Source organism: Eubalaena glacialis, chromosome 18 (assembly GCF_028564815.1).
Source record: "Eubalaena glacialis isolate mEubGla1 chromosome 18, mEubGla1.1.hap2.+ XY, whole genome shotgun sequence".
Classification (NCBI taxonomy): domain Eukaryota; kingdom Metazoa; phylum Chordata; class Mammalia; order Artiodactyla; family Balaenidae; genus Eubalaena; species Eubalaena glacialis.
The window spans coordinates 57,196,229-57,215,462 of record NC_083733.1 but is presented as its reverse complement, the minus strand read 5'-3'; the positions used below and the strand labels follow the sequence as shown (position 1 = coordinate 57,215,462).

The following is a 19,234-nucleotide window of genomic DNA, read 5'->3' as shown; positions in this document are numbered from 1 at the left end:
TAACAGCAATAATGGGTAACACATTGCTCTAAGCTCTGAGCACTTGACAAGAATGAATTAGTTTAATCCTCACAACAGCATATGAGGTCAGGGAAGATGGGGATGTTTGTATTGTTCACAACTGGAGCCCAGCTCCTGGCTCCATGCCTGGCACAGAGTAAGTCTCCATAAATGTGTGTTGATTTTGTTTGCTGGATTGGTCACCATGCTCTTCTGCTTGTCTTGGTATTAAAGGTTAACATTTAAAAAAAAAGTAAACTAGCTTTAAACGTTAAAACCAAAGGAACAACATGGATGATTCTTGAAAACATTAAGTGAAAGAAGCCAGACACAAAGGACAATATATTGTACGATTCCATTTATACGAAATGTCCAAAATAGGCAAATCTGTAGAGACAGAAAGTAGACTGGTAGAGGGAACTAATGGGTGCGGGGTTTCTCTTTGGGGCGATGCAAATGTTCTGGAATTAGATAGTGGTGAGAGTCACTCGACTTTGTAAATACACTAAAAGTCACTGAATTGTACTCTTTAAGAGTGTATATTTTGGGAATTCCCTGGCGGTCCAGTGTTAGAACTCCGTGCTCTCACTGCTGAGGCCCTGGGTTCAATCCCCGGTCGGGGAACTAACATCCCCCAAGCCGCGCAGCACAGCCAAAAACAATAAAAAATAAAAAAAATTTAAAAAGACATTAAAGGTAAAAAACAAAACAAACAAACAAAAACCAGAAAAGCCTACTTCCAAAAGAGCTTTAGGCGCTCTGCTGCATGGTGACACACAAGCCCTGAACCCCACATCAACCTGATTCCTACTCGGATCCACCTGCTGTCTTCCCATATTCCAGCTGGGGAGATTGAGGCTCAGAGACCATCAATGCCTGGTCCAGAGTAAAAACTGCCAGAACCAGAATTTGAACCCAGGACCACGTGACCACAAAACCCTAGTGGCCCTCAGTCACTCTGCTTCTCTGTAATTGGGGATGATGCGGCTCAGAAAGGTGGGGTCACTTGTCCTCAGTCACACAGTAGGAGAACGAGGGTTCAAACCCTGGACTGTGTAGCTCCTGACTCTGGGCCATGATGAGCTAGATGAAGAAATGTGGGGCAAAGAATGAAAAGGGGCGAAGAGGGTGTTTTCTCGGCCAGAGAAAAGAGCCTGGCTTAGGGTGGGAGGTAGTCTTTACGGACTCAGCTCAGCGGCTGCAAAGACTCCAAGTGCATCTTTCCCTGACTGGTCCCCCTTAGATGGCAGGAGACCAGCTCCCCGCTTCCCTCCCCAAGCAAGAGCCCATGGCTGAGCCAGGCCAGCTGGTCAGACCCCTGGGGACTGGGAAAGCAGGGGTTTGGGACTCTACCATCTGGCCCCTCAGCCGGGAAAGACAGTTGGAGGAGGCCTTGAAGGAGGACTCTGGGTCACATGGCCTAGACCTGGGAGGCGGGGTTCCAGGAAGGCTGCTGCAGCAGCTGGGGTGGGGGACAAGGGGAAGGACACGACGGGGACACAGGGATGAGGAGAGATCAAGGGAGGGGGGCAGAGATGGAGAACTGAAATGAAAAGAGACGGAGAGAAGAGAGTGAGAGAGTAAGACAGAGAGAGATAAAGAGACAGAGACAGAGACAGAGACAGAGAGACAGACAGGTGAGAAAAAAAGAGAAAAAAACTAAGAGAAACAGAGACACAGAGGAACTGGGGGAGCACGGCTGGGAGACAGGCCCAGAGTGAGGCAGAGGGGGGAGGGATCACTCTCACAGCCACACCCCCTCAGACCCCGAGCCAGCACCTCCCGCAGCCCAGCCTGGCCCTGGTGCCCTGAGGGGTAGGGCAGCCAGGAGATGTGCCCGGCTGGACCGAACCCCTCCCTCCTGCATATGCCCAGTGCCTGGGATCTCAGGCAGGCCCCAGGGGACAGCAGGGCCTTGGGAGGCCGCTCCCCTCCCCAGTGGCAGCTCCTGAGGCCCAGCTGGACTCCATATGGGGGTCTTGGCCCACTGAGTCACTCCCCACCTCAGGCTCCCTCTGCTGGGGAAAGGGGCCAGGAGTCCTATGCTGGTCCTACCCATTGCTGCGTGACCCCCCCACCCAGGCTGTCATCCACCCTGGGCCTCAGTCTCTCCCTTAAACAATGGGGACCTCACCTCCTGGTCCCCAGGGCTTGGTGGGCCTAACCTCCTCCATGTGGAGGGAAGAGCCGGCTCTGCACTTGTCTAGGGCAGGAGGCCCCAAACCTTCCCTCTGAAACCTAAATGGCCAAAAAGGGAGACAAGGATGCTCAAGGTCACCAGTTCCCCCCAAAATACAAATGCAAAGACCACAGTGAGATACGCTGCCTATTCACCAGACTGGGAAAAAAATCTAAAAAGTCTGCCAACACCAAGTGTTGGCAAGTATGGGTAGAAACAGGAGCTCTCATTTGCTGCTGGGGCAAGAGCATTAAATGGCATCAGGACTCAGGCGAGCAATCTGTCACAACCAGGTGAACTATAAACTGACAGTTCTAACTTTCGGCACTATATTAATGTCTCATATAGCACCTCCCCCCGCCCCGCCAAATACATTTTTTAAAAGCTACATGGATGGGGGGACGTGCCAAACTGGAATATAATCAAAAACAAATGAAACAACTATTTCACATAAATAACATAATCTATGGAAGGCAGAGAAATAACCCAACTTTTGAACACGGTATAGTGACGATGTGCCCTCTGGCGGAAGACCATTAAAAATTTAAAACCTGTAAGCAAGAATTGTCTCTTAGTTAGATTGGCTGGGTCAGCAATTCTGAAACTACATCATGCAGTACGTCTTGTAATCTTTACAATGTTCGTATGAAATCACTACGGTTATTATGTCCACTTGACTGAAGAAGAAACTGATGCACAAAAAGAAGTATTTCCAAGTTAGCCAGTTGGTAAGTCACAGAGCTGGGCTTGACCCCAGGCAGCCAGGCTCCAGCATCCATGGCCTTGACCTTGGCAAGTACTGCCACCCAGAGTCCCGCTGTCACCAAATGGCTTAGCATTAGGGTCCTTCCCTTTGCACAGAGGAGGTGCCTGAGGCTCAGACCAGAGGCAAAGCCACGTGCCTAACATCACACACCTAGTAAGTGGCAGAGCTCTGATTCCATCCCACACCTGCTGAGTCCTGAGTCTGTGCTTTTATTCACTGCAATGAACTGCTGAGGAAGAGTTAGTAATCATCGTAAGACAATGAATAATCCTAGTAATAGTTGCTGCTGTGCTGGAGGTCTCCATTTGCCCCTCCTGACCAACAGTCTAAGCTTCTCCATCCTGCTCTGTGCCCCGGGGTCGGCGGGGGCGGAGTGGGGTGGGCTGACCTGTATGGACCACAGCAACTGGCTCCCCTGCCTTCTGGTTTCCAGGTGGGCTGGGCTCAGGCTTGGCTACATAATTTGCAGGGCCCGGTGCAAAATGAAAATGCAGGTCCCTTGATTCAAATGTTAAGAATTTCAAAACAGGACAGGGACTTCCCTGGCGGTCCAGTGGTTAAGAATCCACGCTTCCACTGCAGGGGGCACGGGTTCTATCCCTGGTCGGGGAACTAAGATAATGCATGCTCCGCGGCACGGCCAAACGAATTTCAAAACAGGAGAGCAGAGCACAAAACCGAGTGTGGGGTCCCGTGGGACTGCACCCATGAAGTACGTCCTGTGAACTAAGGGGAGCGGACCTATCATTTCCCGGCTCCTCCCTGCAGCAGCGGCCATTCTTGCCTAAGGGTCCCCGCTCCTTCCAGGCGACTCTGCACCCCTGTCCTCCCCCACCCCCCTCACCCCTGCCCGGAAGTGAAGCTCCCTGCTATTGGCCCCAAGGCTTCCCCATTCCCTGCTCACACCTTTGTCAAGACTCTCGATAGGCCCTCTTCAAATCGTCCTCAGTGGAGCATGCCTTCTGTTTCCTGTTGGGATCCTGACAGTCACAGATCCCCATTTGCTGGGAACTCACCCACATCCCAGTGCACACCTTCACCCGGCCCTGGGATGCCCGCGCTGAGGCAGTCCTACTTAAGAAGGGACGACAGAGGTTCAGAGAAGGACTACACTTGCGCCCTGGCTGGGATTTGAACCCAGGTCTGTCTGCCACCCCTTAGGGCTTTCATCACTTGGCCCCTGGCTGCTACTACTCCTTGCTCCCTCCTCTGTCTGACCATCCAGGCCACCACTTGTTTCTGCCGATATTCCAGGTGATCCCTCAGAGCAGACCTGGGGCCGAGTCATCCCTGTGTGACCACTGCCTGCCCAGCTAATGCAGTGTGGACCTCAGGCAGTGATGGATTTTTCAGAGGCCAGTGAGAGGGTCATGTTCGCCACTATGGTCTGGGAGTATCGAGGGAGGAGGGTGGATGGGAACTAAATGTGGTCCTGAATGGCCATGTGGTGGCTGTGTGACTTTGGGAGAGCCAGGACTCTTTGTGTGCTGTGGTGTCCTCACATGTCCAGTGAGGATAAACCACAGCACTTCCCTCGTAGGGCTGCTGGGGAGGAGGAACAGGTTACCAGTGGCTGGCACAAAACACAGATCAGAGGTTCTCAAAGTGTGGTCCGGGTACTCCTGGGGATTCCCAAGATCTTTTCAAGGGGTCTGCACGGTTACAACATTGTTTAAAAAAAATACTAAGCTGTTATTTGCCTTCATCCCTCTCATTCTCTTCCAGGTGCACAGCAGGGTTTTACAGGGACCGTATGACCAGTGCTATTGCAAGAGACACTGAATGCAGAAGCAGAGGTGAGAAGCCAGTGCTCTTTTTTTTTTTGGCCACACCGGGTGGCATGCAGGATCTTAGTTCCCCGACCAGGGATCGAACCTGTGCCAACCACTGGACCGTCAGGGAATTCCTGCCAGTGCTCTTTTAAGCCAGGCATGAAAGGGAGCTGCAACATTGAAAACGATGGCAATCTTCTGCCTACATTTTTTTGTTGTTTTGGAAAATATAGTTATTCTTCATAAAAGAATGCTTTGGGGTTCATATGTGATTGATTTATTGTTGTTGTTTTAAAACAAATCAATCGTTTAAATATGTCTCAGTTTTCATTTTTAATATAGTAAATATTAAACACGCAAACAAGCTCTTTGGGATCTCAGTGATTTTAAGAGGTAAAGGGATCCTGGAGACAGGACAGTTGAGAACCGCTGGGGTACAGAAAGCAATGATGTCCCTGACATCCTATTCAGATCTGTTGCTCTCTGCTTCTTTGCCCGTCTCCCGCACCAGAATGTGAGCCTCAGGGGGGCCATGAGTTTTTGTCAGTTTTGCTTACTGCTGTATTCCAGAAAGGCGCCTAGCGTGTTGACATAGGTGCTCAATAAAGATTTGCTGCATAGATAACTGAGTAAATACTAATTAGTGTCATGTGCTTTTATTATCAGTCGACTTTGTTTTCTTCTTGCCAGACACTATGTCAAGTACTTTAGAAGCATAACTATGCAGGAGTGGTGAAGAGTTGAGGGACCTGGATTTGAATCCAAGCTCTGCCACTGGCTACCCTGGCCCATTAGTTCACCTCCCAGAGCCTCAGGCATTGTTCCTGGGATGTAAAGGCAGGAGTTGTCACACCTTGGGAGGTGAGACGCAACTCCTACATTCGCACCTCCAGTCAGCGCATCAAACAGTAAGATACCAAGCACCACAGGCTGCCAGGCTAGGAGCAGAGATAAAGCAGACACTGTGTCTGTTCTCTAAGAGCCACTGTTTTGTAATGGAGACACTGGCTAGCTGTGTGTCCTTGGGCCAGGCGCTCTACCTTCTGTGCCTCAGTTTCCCCGTTGGTCAAATGGGGGATAATAACAGTACCAATCTCTTAGGGTTGCTGGGAGGAGTCAGTGAGAGCTCGGCACAGAGGCTGGTGGGGGAAGCACTCCATGAATGCCGTTATTTTATTCATTTATTTATTTTGGCCGCCTGAGTGGCATGGGGATCTTAGTTCCCCCACCAGGGATCGAACCCGTGCCCCCTGCACTGGGAGCACGGAGTCTTAACCATCGGACCGCCAGGGAAGTCCCATGAATGCTGTTATTATTCTGTGCAAAGCCAGCCCCCTATCTCTGGGCCTTGGTTTCTCCATCCAGGAAACAGGTGTCAGGGTCCTGGAAAACCCTCAGTGTGCTTGTTATCTACCTACTGCTTTTTGGCTCTAAATCTTTCCTCCCCCTTTGTACCCCCTGCCCTAGGGGTGCTGGGTGCTTCCAACAGTGGCTACTAGCTGGACTGCCTCAGTATTCCCTTTCTGTTTCCAGCTCTTCTAACACATTTGAAATAAACCCCTATCTTAAATCCCCTCTGTTTGAAATACCTCAAGTGGGATCTGACCCTGACTCTGGCCCCACTGTGTTTAGAAAGCCCCCGTCTGTGTCAGCCAGGCCGTACCTGCAGCTTCTTGAGCTGGCTGTTGACAGTGGCCAGGTCCCCACCAGGGTCCACATCTTGCAGCTGGCTTTCCATGTGAAGGAGCTTCTTGTCCAGCTCAGCGAAGCTCTGCACCAGCTGGTCGGCCTTGCTGGCCTCAAAGAGCTGCCTCGCCTTGGCCTGGGTGGTGCTCTCCAGCTCCGCCCAGCACTGCCGGATCTCACCCAGCTTCTTCCGCACCGAGGCTGCCAGCTCTGGTTTCTCCTGCATCAGTTGCTGGCCCTCCTGCCCCAGACGATGGGAGGCAGGATATGAGGGGGAGGGAGTGGATGGTGGGGAGGGATAGAGAAATATGGGGGCAGCAGAACATAGGGAGAGATGTGGAGAGAGAGACAGAATCAAGGAGTTGGAGACACACAGAGAGACAGAGACATGAGGGGTGGTTGCAGAGAAAGCACCAAGCATGGGAAGAGAGACGAGGAGAGACAGACAGATAGACAGAGGTGTGGGGAGGGAGACAGACAACACAGAGGCATGAGAAGGAGACAGAGAGACAGATAGCCATAGAGTGATGGATACAGAGACGTGCACAAAGTTAGAAACATGGGAAGAGGACCATAAGACAGAGAAGGGGAGCGAGAGACAGAGATGGAAGAAAGAGACAGAGAGAGAGAGAGGCAGAGAGAACAAACCTCCATTAAAGTCAAGGAGAGTGGCTTTGCCACGTGCCACCATTATGGGGCATCAGTGGCCATTTAATGGTTTAAGACCCACCTGGGTGCCTCTGTTTGAGTGAAAAGAGTGGGGGGATCCAGGGCAGCAGGTCTAGGGGCAGTTTTGGGGGTTGATGCTTAGAGCAAAAATCTGCCTGGGTCCCTCCAAGCTGAAGTCAAGCTCCAATATATGTTGGCCTAGAGCCACGTATATCATATTACATATTAAAAATAACAATACCATAGCAATTACAGCTCCTAGGTGCCTGGCCTTGTGTTAAGCACTTTATGTACTCAAGAGTCTATATTTATTATTTCCTAATTTTAAAGCAGAGCATAAACAACAAGGTCCAATTGTATAGCACAGCAAACTATATTCAAAACCTTGTAATAAACCATATGAAAAATAATATATATACATGTATATGTATGTATATATGTACATACATATATACAACTGAATCACTTTGCTGTACACCAGAAACTAACACAACGTTGTAAATCAACTATACTTCAATAAAAAATTTAAAATTAAAAAATAAAAATAAAGCAGAGCAAACTGAGGCTCAAAGAAGTTAACACAATTCCCCCAAGGCCCCAGAGCTGGTAACAGGCATAGACAGAATGAGAACCCAAGGTTGTAGGAACCCAATGTTCACTTTAACCCCAGCTTCCCAGGGCTGCCCCAACCTGACTACCTGACTTTCTATTTTAAATGCTCCAAATGGTGTGGAAGGAAGCCTGGTGGGGGAGATTATAAGAAGGAGTGAAATATTTAACAACCATTCAGAAGAGATGTTGGCCATTTTATAGACAGGCAAACTGAGGCTCAAAGAGGTTACATGAATTACTCAAGGCCACAAAACTAGGAGCAGATGTGGAAATTATCTGAATCAGTTCAGGGGTATGAGAAGAGCAGGCTGGCAGTGGGGGGTGAAGGAGGTAAGACATGGGTTCCCTGGAGGCCCCTGGCACCTGGCATGGGCAGCGGGTCCTTCTGCATACTCACCCTCTCAATCTTCTCCAGCCACTCCTTATTCTGAGCCAGCTCTGCCATGAACGCCTGATGCCGGAGCCATCTCTTATGCAGCTTGTGGCCGTCTTCCCGCGTGCTGTCTCGCGCCATCAGCATCTTCTCATGGATCCAGCCATCCAGCTGTGCAGGATGGGGGAGGGGCTCAGCCAATTCCCCACAACCTGCCATAGCCCCCCCCATCCCCTCCACAATGTCCCAGGTTCAGGGCCTAGGCTTCTAGGACTGGGGAGGGAGAGAAGGGTGGGATGGAAAAAGCTGTGCAAGTGAGGCCTTTATGGCAGGGGTGTGCAGCTTAAGCCCTTTCCTAGGGAGTAGGAGATGGATGAAAGGGTCCCCAGAATGCATCATCTCTTAGCCCTCTGTCCTCAGGGCAGCGCTTCTCAACTCCTCATAAGCCCTAAGCCCCAAAGTAGGGTTCCTGGGCCAGTCTTCCCACCCATAGCCAAATCAGCCCTCCCAAACAAGCCCTCCAACCTAATTTAGCTCACTTCCAATTCAGTCTTGCACCCCTCACCCCCAGCAATACTTAGACCCTTCAATTCAGTCTCAGCCACCTCCAATAAGGACCAATTCAAGATCTCCAACCCATTCCCAAAGGTATCAGGTGAAGCTCCCGTATCTAGTCCCAGACCCCCAATATGGCCAGCTGAACCCCTAAAAAACCTCCCAACTAGTGCCAAGTCTAGTTCCCTCTAAACCATCCCTCCAATGTGGGGTAGACCCATCCCCTGCAACCCAGATCCAGCCTCCTTAATGAGCCCACAGGACTCCCCAAATCCAGCCTTGAGGATCCAGCCCAAGACCACAGTTCGCCAAAACCATGATGCATTCTGGCCCCCAACCAAAGCCAACCCCCCAAATGCAAGCATCAGGGCTACCTTCTGGCTCCCCAAATGAGTCTACCCCAAATGAGATGCTACAAATCTAGCATCAGACTCTCCAGCATGGACCAGATAGAACCTCCGCAGCCAACCCCCACTCCCAAACTAAAGCCAGTTCTAGTGCCCCCACTCACCAACAAAACCAGTCATCCCAAATGCAAGCAACAGGAGTGGGCCCCTCTCACTACCCTCAGCAGGACCAGTCACAGGGCTGCTTTCTGAGCCACCCCTCCCTCCCAATGAGGCTTGTCCCTCAAGCAGGAACCTCCCCACTCATGACCAAACCTGGCACCTGGGCAGTCTGCTCCTCCCCTTTCTCCTCCCCCCTCAGTCACAAGATCCTCCTCCTCCCTCTTGGAAAAAAAAACAACAAAAAACCACGGACTCTGGCTTACAGTCATAGCCAAGGACAAATTCACAGTCGGCCAAACCCCACTCCATGTCCCCTGAGCATGTGTTCCCCAGAGGTCCAGGACAGCGTCATACTCCCTCATACATACACAGACACACACACGAGCCAAGTCAAATGCTGAATCCCCCAATGCTATCAGATTCCCGACAAGCAGGGAAGAGTTTGCCAATGGCAGCCACAGCTCATAGGGAAGGCAAAGCCCCTGAAGGAGAGGTACTCTGTCATCAAGGTAAAGCCCCCCAAAAGTGACTGACCCCCATCACTGAGGGCAAAGCCAGAGTCCCCAACAACCCAGGGAAAAAGCTCCCAAATGTCAGAGCCCTCCAAACCCAGAGCAAGTCCAAGATCCTCATCGCCCAAGGCAGACCCCCGCAAAAATGATTCGCCCCCATCATCTAAGGCTAATACAGATTCTGTAAGAACCAGGGAAGAATCTCTCCAAAGGTTAAGAGTCCCCCAACCCCAGGGAAAATCTCAGATGCCCCATTACCCAGAGCAGAGGCCCCTAGAGAGGTTGGGACCCCCTTAACCCCCGGGTCAAATCCACACTACCCCAGGAGTAGCCTTAGAAATCCTCCCTTTCCGCTACTCTCCCTTGGGACCCGGCCCCTCAGTCCGGCCCGCAGCAGCACCGCGGACAGCTCCCGGCATCTGGGCCCCTCCCCAGGGCTGGGGTCCCTGCGCCTTACCGACCCGCCCCCGCGCCGCCGGCGCCCCTCCCTCCCGCGGCGGGCGGGCGAGCACGCGCCCAAGCCCCCTCCCCCGCCCGCCTCGGCGGGGGTGCGCGTCAGCCCCCTCCCCTGGGCGCCCCCGAGACCTGAAGTGGCGGAGGCGTTGGCGGGCGGTCCCTGCAGCGGGCGGGCGGGCTCTCGCCCCTCTACCGCGACGGCGGCGGCAGCGGTGGTGACGGCTGAGTCTCCGGCGGACGCGCGCCCTATCCCCCGCCACCGCGCAGCGGCAGCGCGCCCGCCCGCGCGCGCCCCCTGCCTGCCTACGTGCCCGCCTCTCTGCCGGGCCCCAGATGCGCGTAGAGGAGAAATCATCACCCCCTCTAAAGCATGGGGAGGGGGGGTGTTCCTGCGCCATCTCAGATGATTGCTGCTTGGTCCAGAACAATCTAAAGAGAGGGGGAAGGGGCTCCTGGGCCAAATCAAACGGGTGGGGGGGGAGAAGGGGTAGGCTGGGGCCTGGGCTACCTCAGCTATGTGAGGGGGTGAGGTGGGGTGGGAAGGGGCTCAGATTCCTGGCTACCTCAGCTCTACAGGGGTGAAAAATATGGGAGGGCGCCGGAAATATCTCTTATAAGACTTCAGTCCAGAATAATCTCCAGTGGGAAGAAGGGGGACGGGGGTTCTTGAACTCATCTCTAGTGGGCTCGAGTCCCAGACCCATCTCTAATGGACTTGAGTTGGGAGGGGGAATATGGAAGCTCTTATCCATTTAATGTGTGGGGAGAACATGGGGGTTCACCATGGGGGGAATCAAATCATCTTTAATTGGAGAGATTCGGACCTAGTTCCTGAACCATCTTTGGTTGGGGGAAACTTAAGTACTGTATCATCGCGGAGGGGGTACTAATTATCCTGAGTCAGATAGATAGATGAGACCAGGACCATCTCTGTTTGGGATTAGGAAAATGTTTACTGGGCCATCTCTCATGGGGCCATCTCTTATGTGGTCAGGGTCCAGAATAGTTTCTATGGAATGCAGGGTAAGGAGAGAAAGGCAGCATATCTCCTGAGCTGTCTCTAATGGAGAAGGAGACCTGGACCACCTCTGATTTGGGGCGATCCTAACGGTTGTGTAGTTCATCTCTAAAGGGGCAGAGCTTGATTCCTGGACACTGTTAAAGGGGCGAAGGCTTGGTCGGGGACTGTCTCTGACCGAAGCTGCGCTCTGGGCTTCTGGTCCACCCACGGCTCCCACCACCCCTCTCCTGTCTCCCGTCCCTCTCTCCCCAGCAGAGAGCTTCTCACGAATCTCCGGCGGGGAAAAGTGAGATCAGCGCGCGTCCCCGCGGGACCTGTGGGCGCGGACGCGCGCCGTTGCCAGGGGCGCCCAAGGCCCCTCCCTCCTTCCCCAGCGCGTGGGTGGAGGAGACTTGAGGAGCATGCGCACTGAGGCCAGGATCCGCACGCCTCCTGGCGGCGCGAGGGGAACATCGCTCCGCGACCCATTTAGACGGGGCGTCCCCTCCCCCACTGCGCCTCAGTCCTGGAGCACTTCCCTGCCTAGGAAAGAAGTCCCTGTGCCCCAGCACAGCTGGAGTTCCTACCTCGTGGCAGTCTCGGAGGAAGTGCTGCAGCCCAAGTTGGTCGTGTAGCTTCTGCATCCATTGCTGGGCCCGTAGTTGGTTTTCTTGGCTCCTGGGGGTGGGGAGATAGGAATTGGGGGAAGCCTGTGTCTGGGGGCGCTGGCAGTAGGGCTGTGAGGGCGTCAGGCTTGGCAGGGCTAGGAACCTGGGGCATATGTACGAGCGAGGAAGAGGAGAGAGCAAGGTAGGGATGGGAGTAAAGGCAAAGAAACATCAGTGGGGGCAGAGCCAGGGACAGAGCTGGGGGAGGAAGAGAGAGGAGGGAGGGAGAGGAAGGCGGGGGAGAGAGAGAATGGGAGAGAGAGGGACAGAGACAGACAGATATCTGAAAAGAAAGAAATACCCTTAGACACAATCCCATAGAGAGAGATAACAGACCTATACAGTAAGAGATACCCAGAGAGATAAAAACTTAGAGAATGAGAGACACCTAGGGAGAAAGAGAGATCAGGAGGGAGGGATAAGATTGACGGGGGGGGGGGGGGGGTGGGTATGCAAAGGCTTAGAGAGATAAACAGGAACACATACAGGTACAAGACCAGAGACAAAGAGAAACAAAGACTTCAAGAAGGAATGATTGACAGAGACTTGGACGAGAGACAGACAAAGAAAGAGACCCAGAGATAGAGAAAATAGGAAAACACAAGGAAAGAAATGAAGCAAGGGTAGTGCCAGAGACAGAGAGAGAGATAGAGAGACAGAGAGGAGAGCAGTAGACAGGAAGCAGAGGGAAGGAAAGTGACAGAGAGGGTCCGGGGAGGGACAGCCCAAAAAGGGACAGGAAGAGAAGTGGCCAGATGCCCCCAGTAAAAGACACAGCCAGACAGACAGAAGGCTGCAACAGAGTTGGAGAGAGGGATGAGAGCAGGGCAAGGATAGATGCAGCTGGAGCCACACGGAGGCAAGGAGGGGCAGGCCCTTGGCCTAAGTGAGCTGGCCGGGCTGGACCCCGGCCCCGCCACCCCGGAGCCAGCAAGCACCGCAGCCCCACGCAGTCTGGCCTCCTGCCCACAGTGCAGGGCAAAGTGCCCAAGAGGCCTGGTGGAGAGGGCTGAGGGGGTCCCTCTTTGCTGTGCCTTGAACAAGCAGCTCCCAGCTCAGGGCCTTGGCATTGGCTGTTTCCTCTGCCTGGAATGGTCTTCCCCCCAAAGTGTACTCAAATGTCACGTTCTTAGCGAGACCCCTCCTGATCACTCCCCAACACTTTCTGGCTTTCTTTCCTTCTTTAACTTTCTCCTTTGCACTTAACACTATCTAACACACTGTATATGTTACATATTTCTCTTGTCTGTCCCCCCCCCCAGGATGTCATTCCATGAGGGCAGGAATTTTTTGTCTGTTTTGCTCACACCTGTATCCCCAATGCCTAGAAAAAGGAGCTGGCACACAGTAGGTGCTCAATACATATTTTAGGAATGAAAGAAAGCAAGAGAGACAGAGAGGCAGAGAGAAAGAGGGAGGGCAGAAATAAAAGTAAAATATCCGAGAGAGAGAGAGCGAGAGAGAGAGGCAGAAGAAAAGACAGAGAGATGCAGATATAGGTAGAAAAAACAAGGAGAGAGAGACAAAGAAATAGAGATACATAGTTGTACAGGGAGATGGAGGCAAAGAGATGGAGTGTGTGGGAGAAAGTTACAGAGAGAACCAAGGGCAGAGCTGGATGGAAGGGCCAGAGACAAGCAAAATATGTACTCCCTCCTGCCAAGACTCAGCTCAGGAACCAGGAAATAGGAAATGCCTCTGAAATTGAACCAGACTCAATCCCTCCAGGCCTTCACCAGCCAACTTGTCAAGCATCAGTCCTAGGGATGAGGAAAATCCCTTGTTTCCGGGAGGGTGAGAAAAGAGCTGTGACCTCTGGCAAGTCTGTTCCCCTCTCTAAGCCTCATGTGCCGAATGCAGACAAGATGCAAGAGCGCCCTGCACGCAGTGCTGGGCCAGGTTCCAGGCGAGGTGAGGCTCGTGGAGAGAGAAGTGACTTGCTCTGAATCTACAGGTTGAGAGGCAGAGCTGGGACTAGGACCTGGCCCTGTTTGACCCCAGGGCTCCCACGGCCCCCTGCATCTCTCCCATCCTGGCCCTGACCATTCTGGGCCATCCTTGTCAGACAGCACGCGAGCTCTATGAGGGCAGGAATCGTGTTCTGTCCTGGTCACCGCTGCGTGCCCAGCATTGCCCCACACAGGGCCTGGAACACAGCGTGGACTCAGTACTTGTTTAATTGCCTGAAGAATAAATGAATAGGGACTTCCCTGGTGGTCCAGTGGCTAAGACTATGTGCTCCCAATGAAGGGGGCCCGGGTTCGATCCCTGGTCAGGGAACTAGACCCCGCATGCTGCAACTAAAGATCCCACATGCTGCAACTAAAGATACCGCATGCCGCAACTAAAGATCCCGCACGCGGCAACAAAGCTCTCACGTGCTGCAACTACGACCCGGCGCAGAAAAATAAATAAATAAATAAATATTTTAAAAAAGAATAAATGAATAAACAATAGAATGAAAGGAGCCATTAATGACTGCAAAGGAATGAAGGCGCGACTCAGAAGGAACAGCCCTCCAGGCTCCTCCTCCTCCTCATTCTGCAGAGCCCGGCAGAGAGCAGACACTCAAGAAATGCTGGGTAAAAGAAGGAAGGGGCCAGGCCTGGAGTGGAGGACCCTAGATCATGAATTTGCATCCTCAGGATGAGAATCTCCATAAAAGTTTTCCTTTAGGAAACTCCAACCTTGTCCCAAATGAATTTAGGGAAAAAAGACGCCAGAGACCGAAAAGACAAGGGTCTGGGGCCTCGGGGCTGTGGATGGTGGTGGAGGGACTGGGTATGATTTCCATCAGGAGATAGAGGATAGAGCAGCACTGGGCTCTCTTCCTGCCTCGCTCATGCCAGAGAGGAGAAAGCTGGGGTCACCAGGACGGGCAGAAACAGCAACAATGACGGACAGAAAGAAGTGGGCCTGGGCTTCCCTGGTGGCGCAGTGGTTGAGAATCTGCCTGCCAATGCAGTGGACACGGGCTTGAGCCCTGGTCTGGGAAGATCCCACATGCCGCGGAGCAACTGGGCCCGTGAGCCACAACTACTGAGCCTGCGCGTCTGGAGCCTGTGCTCCGCAACAAGAGAGGCCGCGACAGTGAGAGGCCTGCGCACTGCGATGAAGAGTGGCCCCCACTCGCCGCAACTAGAGAAAGCCCTCGCACAGAAACGAAGACCCAACACAGCCAAAAATAAATAAATAAATAAATAAATAAATTTTTTTTAAAAAGAAGTGGGCCTGAAGGAAATCCTATAAAGGACTCTGCTTGAGGGCTGGGTTTTTTTTTGTTTTTTTTTTTGCGGCAGGGAGGGGCTGCTGTTTTGTTCAGGGCTTACAATAGTGCCTGGCGCACAGCAGATGTTAACATTTTAACAACCAGTCCGGCTATCCCAGGCTGAGGGCAGGCTTGGGAGAGAAACTTTTCATTGTACATCCTTTTGCAGCTTTTGGGTTATCAACCATAAGTTACCTTTTCACAGATCATCAATTTAAATCGAATCTAAAGCAATATGGAATTAAATAGAAATCAAAGACACAGAGAGGGAATTCCCTGGAATTCCAGTGGTTAGGGCTCCACGCTTCCATTGCAGGGGGCATGGGTTCGATCTCTGGTCGGGGAACTAAGATCCCGCAAGCAGCGTGGCACGGCCAAAAAAAAAAAAAAAAGAGAGAGACAGAAGAGCAGAAATGTGATGGAAAGAAAGGGAATTCTGGCCTCCTCGCCCCTCCCCTGTGCCAAGATCCCACCCCCTGTGCCCCTGGGGTCTGAGGGACCTACTTCTCCAGCAGCCGAGTCACGGCCTCCTGGGCCTGCTCCCCGTAGGCGTTGCCCTGTCTCAGCAGGCTCTCAGCAGCCTGCACGGCCACCTGCATCTTCTGCTGGTTCAGCTCCATCGTGGTGAGAAAATCCCGGTGCCGTTTCAGTGCCTCCTCCACCGACTCCACGGTGCCCGGCAGGTCCAGACCCGACAGTGCCATCTCCTGGGAATGGGGGAGGGGTGATGCTCCGTTTAGCCCTGCTTCATTCCAGGACCAGGGAGAGGCTGCCAGCCTGCCTTGCCACCACTTTCCTCTCCCTTGCTCACTGTGTTCTAGCATTGAACACGCCAGGCATGGTCCCACTTCAGATCCTTTTCCCATGCTGGTCCCTCCAGATAGCCCCATGGCTGGCTCTTTCACTTTCTTCAGGTCTCTGACCATCTGTCAAAAATAGCATCCTCCTCCCCCAGCCATATCTCTTTATCCTGCTTTATTATTTTTCATAGCATATACCTGACATGATATTATATATGCTATTACTTGTTTATCATCTCCTCCCCCACATACACACACACTAGAATGCCAGCCACACGAGGCGGGATTTTGTGTTTTGTTTCCTCTGTGCTCAGCCGCAGAATAGTGCCTGGCACAGAGGAGGCACTCAGTAAATATTTGGTTAATTGCTGAAGACTGACCTGGGTCCTGTGTGACTTTAAGGAAGTTCTTTCCCTCTCTGGGGTTAGTTTTCTAACTGGTAAAATGGGTGGATCAGAAAGGGTCTCTCAAGGCCACCTCAGCTCCAATGTTTAGTAACCTCATGATTCCAGGGGCCCCCTGTCTGTTTCTCCAGATAATCCTCTAACTGGGTCAGCTTTCTCTAGATAACCAGCACAGGTAGTCATGCTTTCTAAAATGATCCCTAGGGACTTCCCTGGTGGTCCAGTGGTAAAGAATCCACCTTACAATGCAGGGGACGCAGGTTCGATCCCTGCTCAAGGAACTGGGATCCCACGTGCCATGGGGCAACTAAGCCCGCGTGCCACAACTGCTGAGCTCGCGTGCCTCAACTAGAGAGACCGTGTGCCGCAAACTACAGAGCCCACGCGCTCTGGAACCCGCGCGCCACAACTAGAGAGAAGCCCACGCCATAATGAAAAATCCCGCATCCCACGGGCCGCAACTAAGACCTGATGCAGCCAAATAAATAAATTAAATGATCCCTAAAAGCTGGTACCTACTCTTGGACAATCTGAAAACTGTGTGTTCCATCTTGTCCAAATCCTCAAATTTGGTTCCCATCCCAGAAAGATCCCCCAAATGGATCAGCTGTTCCCAGATAACCATGGCACTTGATTCCTCAAGCCATAAAGGCAGTTACCCTCTCCAGAGAATCTGCAAATTGCCATTCCCAATAAGAAGATAATCTGCTAATTTAGGCCCCCAGAACCACTTAATCCACCATCATTTACTGACCCCAATAATCTCTCAGCCCGAATTCCCTCTACCATAATCTTCATCCTCTGTTATCCACCCCAAGATCTTCTTTAAACCCCATTAACCATCACCAATCAACCTCATACTCTTATTTCCTTCCAGACAATCCACAAACCCAAGAAGCCACTCCAATGAACACCCAAATGCATTACTTACTCAGAATAGTCCACAAACTGTTAGTCACCTAAACTAAGACACCACCCCACACATCGTAATCCTCAAATTCTATTACACACCCACCCACACATGTTCACACCGGATGCTCCACAAACCCAGCCATCCGTATCAGATACCTGCCACACACACACACACACACACACACACACACCCCGCCGCTGACAGCAGATAAGCCACGAAGCCAGTGGTCCCCGCAGACACACTTCTCCGCACATTTCCCTGTCCCCGAAATCCCCCGCGGCCTCAGACCCCCACCCGCGTCAACCCCGAAGCGGGCACCTGGTCGCGCAGCACCGCCCGCGCCTGGCGTAGGTCGCGCAGAAAGAGCTGGTAGACGTGCGCCTGGACCAGCGCCTCCCTGCGCGCCTCCCACAAGCCGAGCAGCTTGTGCCAGCCAAGTTCGAGGTGCGGCAGCCACTCGTCGAGTGCCAGGCCCGGGCCCAGCTCGGTGCCGTCGCCCGCCAGCAGTGCCTCGCTGGCCGCCACGATGCGCGCGAAGTCCTCCTCGCGCTGATCCACTTCCTCCTTGAGGGCGGCGTGGCGCGCCAGCAGCGCGTCCGCCTCTTCCAGGCTGCCGGGCAGGGGCCCCTCGCCGCCGCCCGCCGTCTCCTGGGCGCGCACCAGCCAGTCCAGGAAAGCGTCCAGGTCGTGCAGGAAGCGCTGTAGGCGCCCGGCCGCCGCCAGCGCCTCGCCACAGGCCTGAGCCGCGCCAGCCAACGCGCCCCACTCGGCGCCCAGTTCCTCGGCACCCTGATGCAGCCGCGCAGCCTGAGCCGGGAAGCGCACAGCCAGCAGGGCCGCCTCCTCCTGGAGGGCCGCCTGGCGTGGCTCTAGCGCTTGCAGAGCAGCCTCCAGGCCGCTGAGGCGCCACTGCAAGGCGCCGCCCGCGCGGGGCGCGCTCTCCACAGCCCTCCGCTTCTCGCGCACCTGGGCGCGCACCTCCGCCACCTCCAGCAGGTGGTTCTCCACCAGCAGCACCGCGTTCACCTCCTCTTTGCGTTGTTCCGCCAGCTCCACGATGCGGTTCCACCTGCCCAGGGGAAGCAGGGCGGCTTAAGGAGGACGGAGACCCCTCTTGGGTGTGGAGGGCCCATCGACCCTAGGTAGAACCCAGCCACTGTGTGACCTTGGAATGTCACCTTATCTCACCGAGCCCCAGTTTCTGTCTGTGTAAAATGGACTCTACCGGGTACATTTGCTTAGAACAGCGGTTCTCAAAATGTAATCTGAGCAAGGGCAAAACTATCTTCATCAAAATGCTAAGATGCTATTTGCCTTTTCACTTTCATTCTGTCCCGAGTGTACAGTGGAGTTTTCCAGAGGCTGCAGGACAAAGACTGACTGCAGAAGCAGACCTGAGAACTCAGCTGCCTTCTCTTAAGCCAGACGTTAAACAGATGTGCAAAAACGCAGAACAACGCCATCCTTCTCGCTACATTTTTTTTTGTTTTGAAAGGTTTTTCTTTTTTCATTAAAACATGTTAGCTATGTTAACAGACTAAGTTTATTATTGTTATTTTTAACGACGTAATATTTTTAAATTACTCAGTATTAATTTCTAATATAGTCAATATTGATAGATATAACCCACTAAAACAAGCTCTTTGGGGTCCTTAATAGTTTTTAAGAGTGCAAAGTGTTCTGAAACCAAAGAGTGTGGGCACTGCTGGCTTATGACATCAGATAATACGTTGGATGCAATGAATAGTTACTGAGCATGTACTATAAGCCAGGTGCTAAGGCAAACCTGTTTTATTCCAAAATAAATAAATGGGGAAAATTACGCATTGCCCTGTGCCTTCAGGCAAGTGATGATATTTCTCTGGGCCTCAGTTCCCTTTCATAGGCAGTGTATGGTCCAGTTTATAAGCACAGAATCCGAGCCAGACAGCCTGGCTGTGTCAGGCTCAAAGTCAAATCTGAGCTATGTACCCTTTGGTTAGTAACCTTCTCTGTGCCTCAGTTTCCCCGCCAGTAAAATGGACATCGCACAGTACCTACCTCATAGGGGTGTTGTGAGAGTCAAATGAGTTATGGTTTGTGAAGTGCTAAA

The 19,234-nt window shown here is 52.6% G+C and overlaps 1 protein-coding gene across 1 annotated transcript in view; it reads right to left on the bottom strand.

The window, feature by feature from the left end:
• SPTBN4 (spectrin beta, non-erythrocytic 4) overlaps positions 1 to 19,234 on the bottom strand; it is a 70,291-nt gene that overhangs the window by 21,991 nt on the left and 29,066 nt on the right. Inside the window, exons 15-19 of the mRNA XM_061174409.1 lie at positions 17,461 to 18,211; positions 15,530 to 15,732; positions 11,677 to 11,767; positions 8,082 to 8,228; positions 6,381 to 6,644 (exon numbers count right to left, since the gene is read on the bottom strand). Of these exons, the coding sequence (XP_061030392.1) occupies positions 6,381 to 6,644; positions 8,082 to 8,228; positions 11,677 to 11,767; positions 15,530 to 15,732; positions 17,461 to 18,211 (1,456 nt within the window). The remainder of the gene's footprint in view (positions 1 to 6,380; positions 6,645 to 8,081; positions 8,229 to 11,676; positions 11,768 to 15,529; positions 15,733 to 17,460; positions 18,212 to 19,234) is intronic.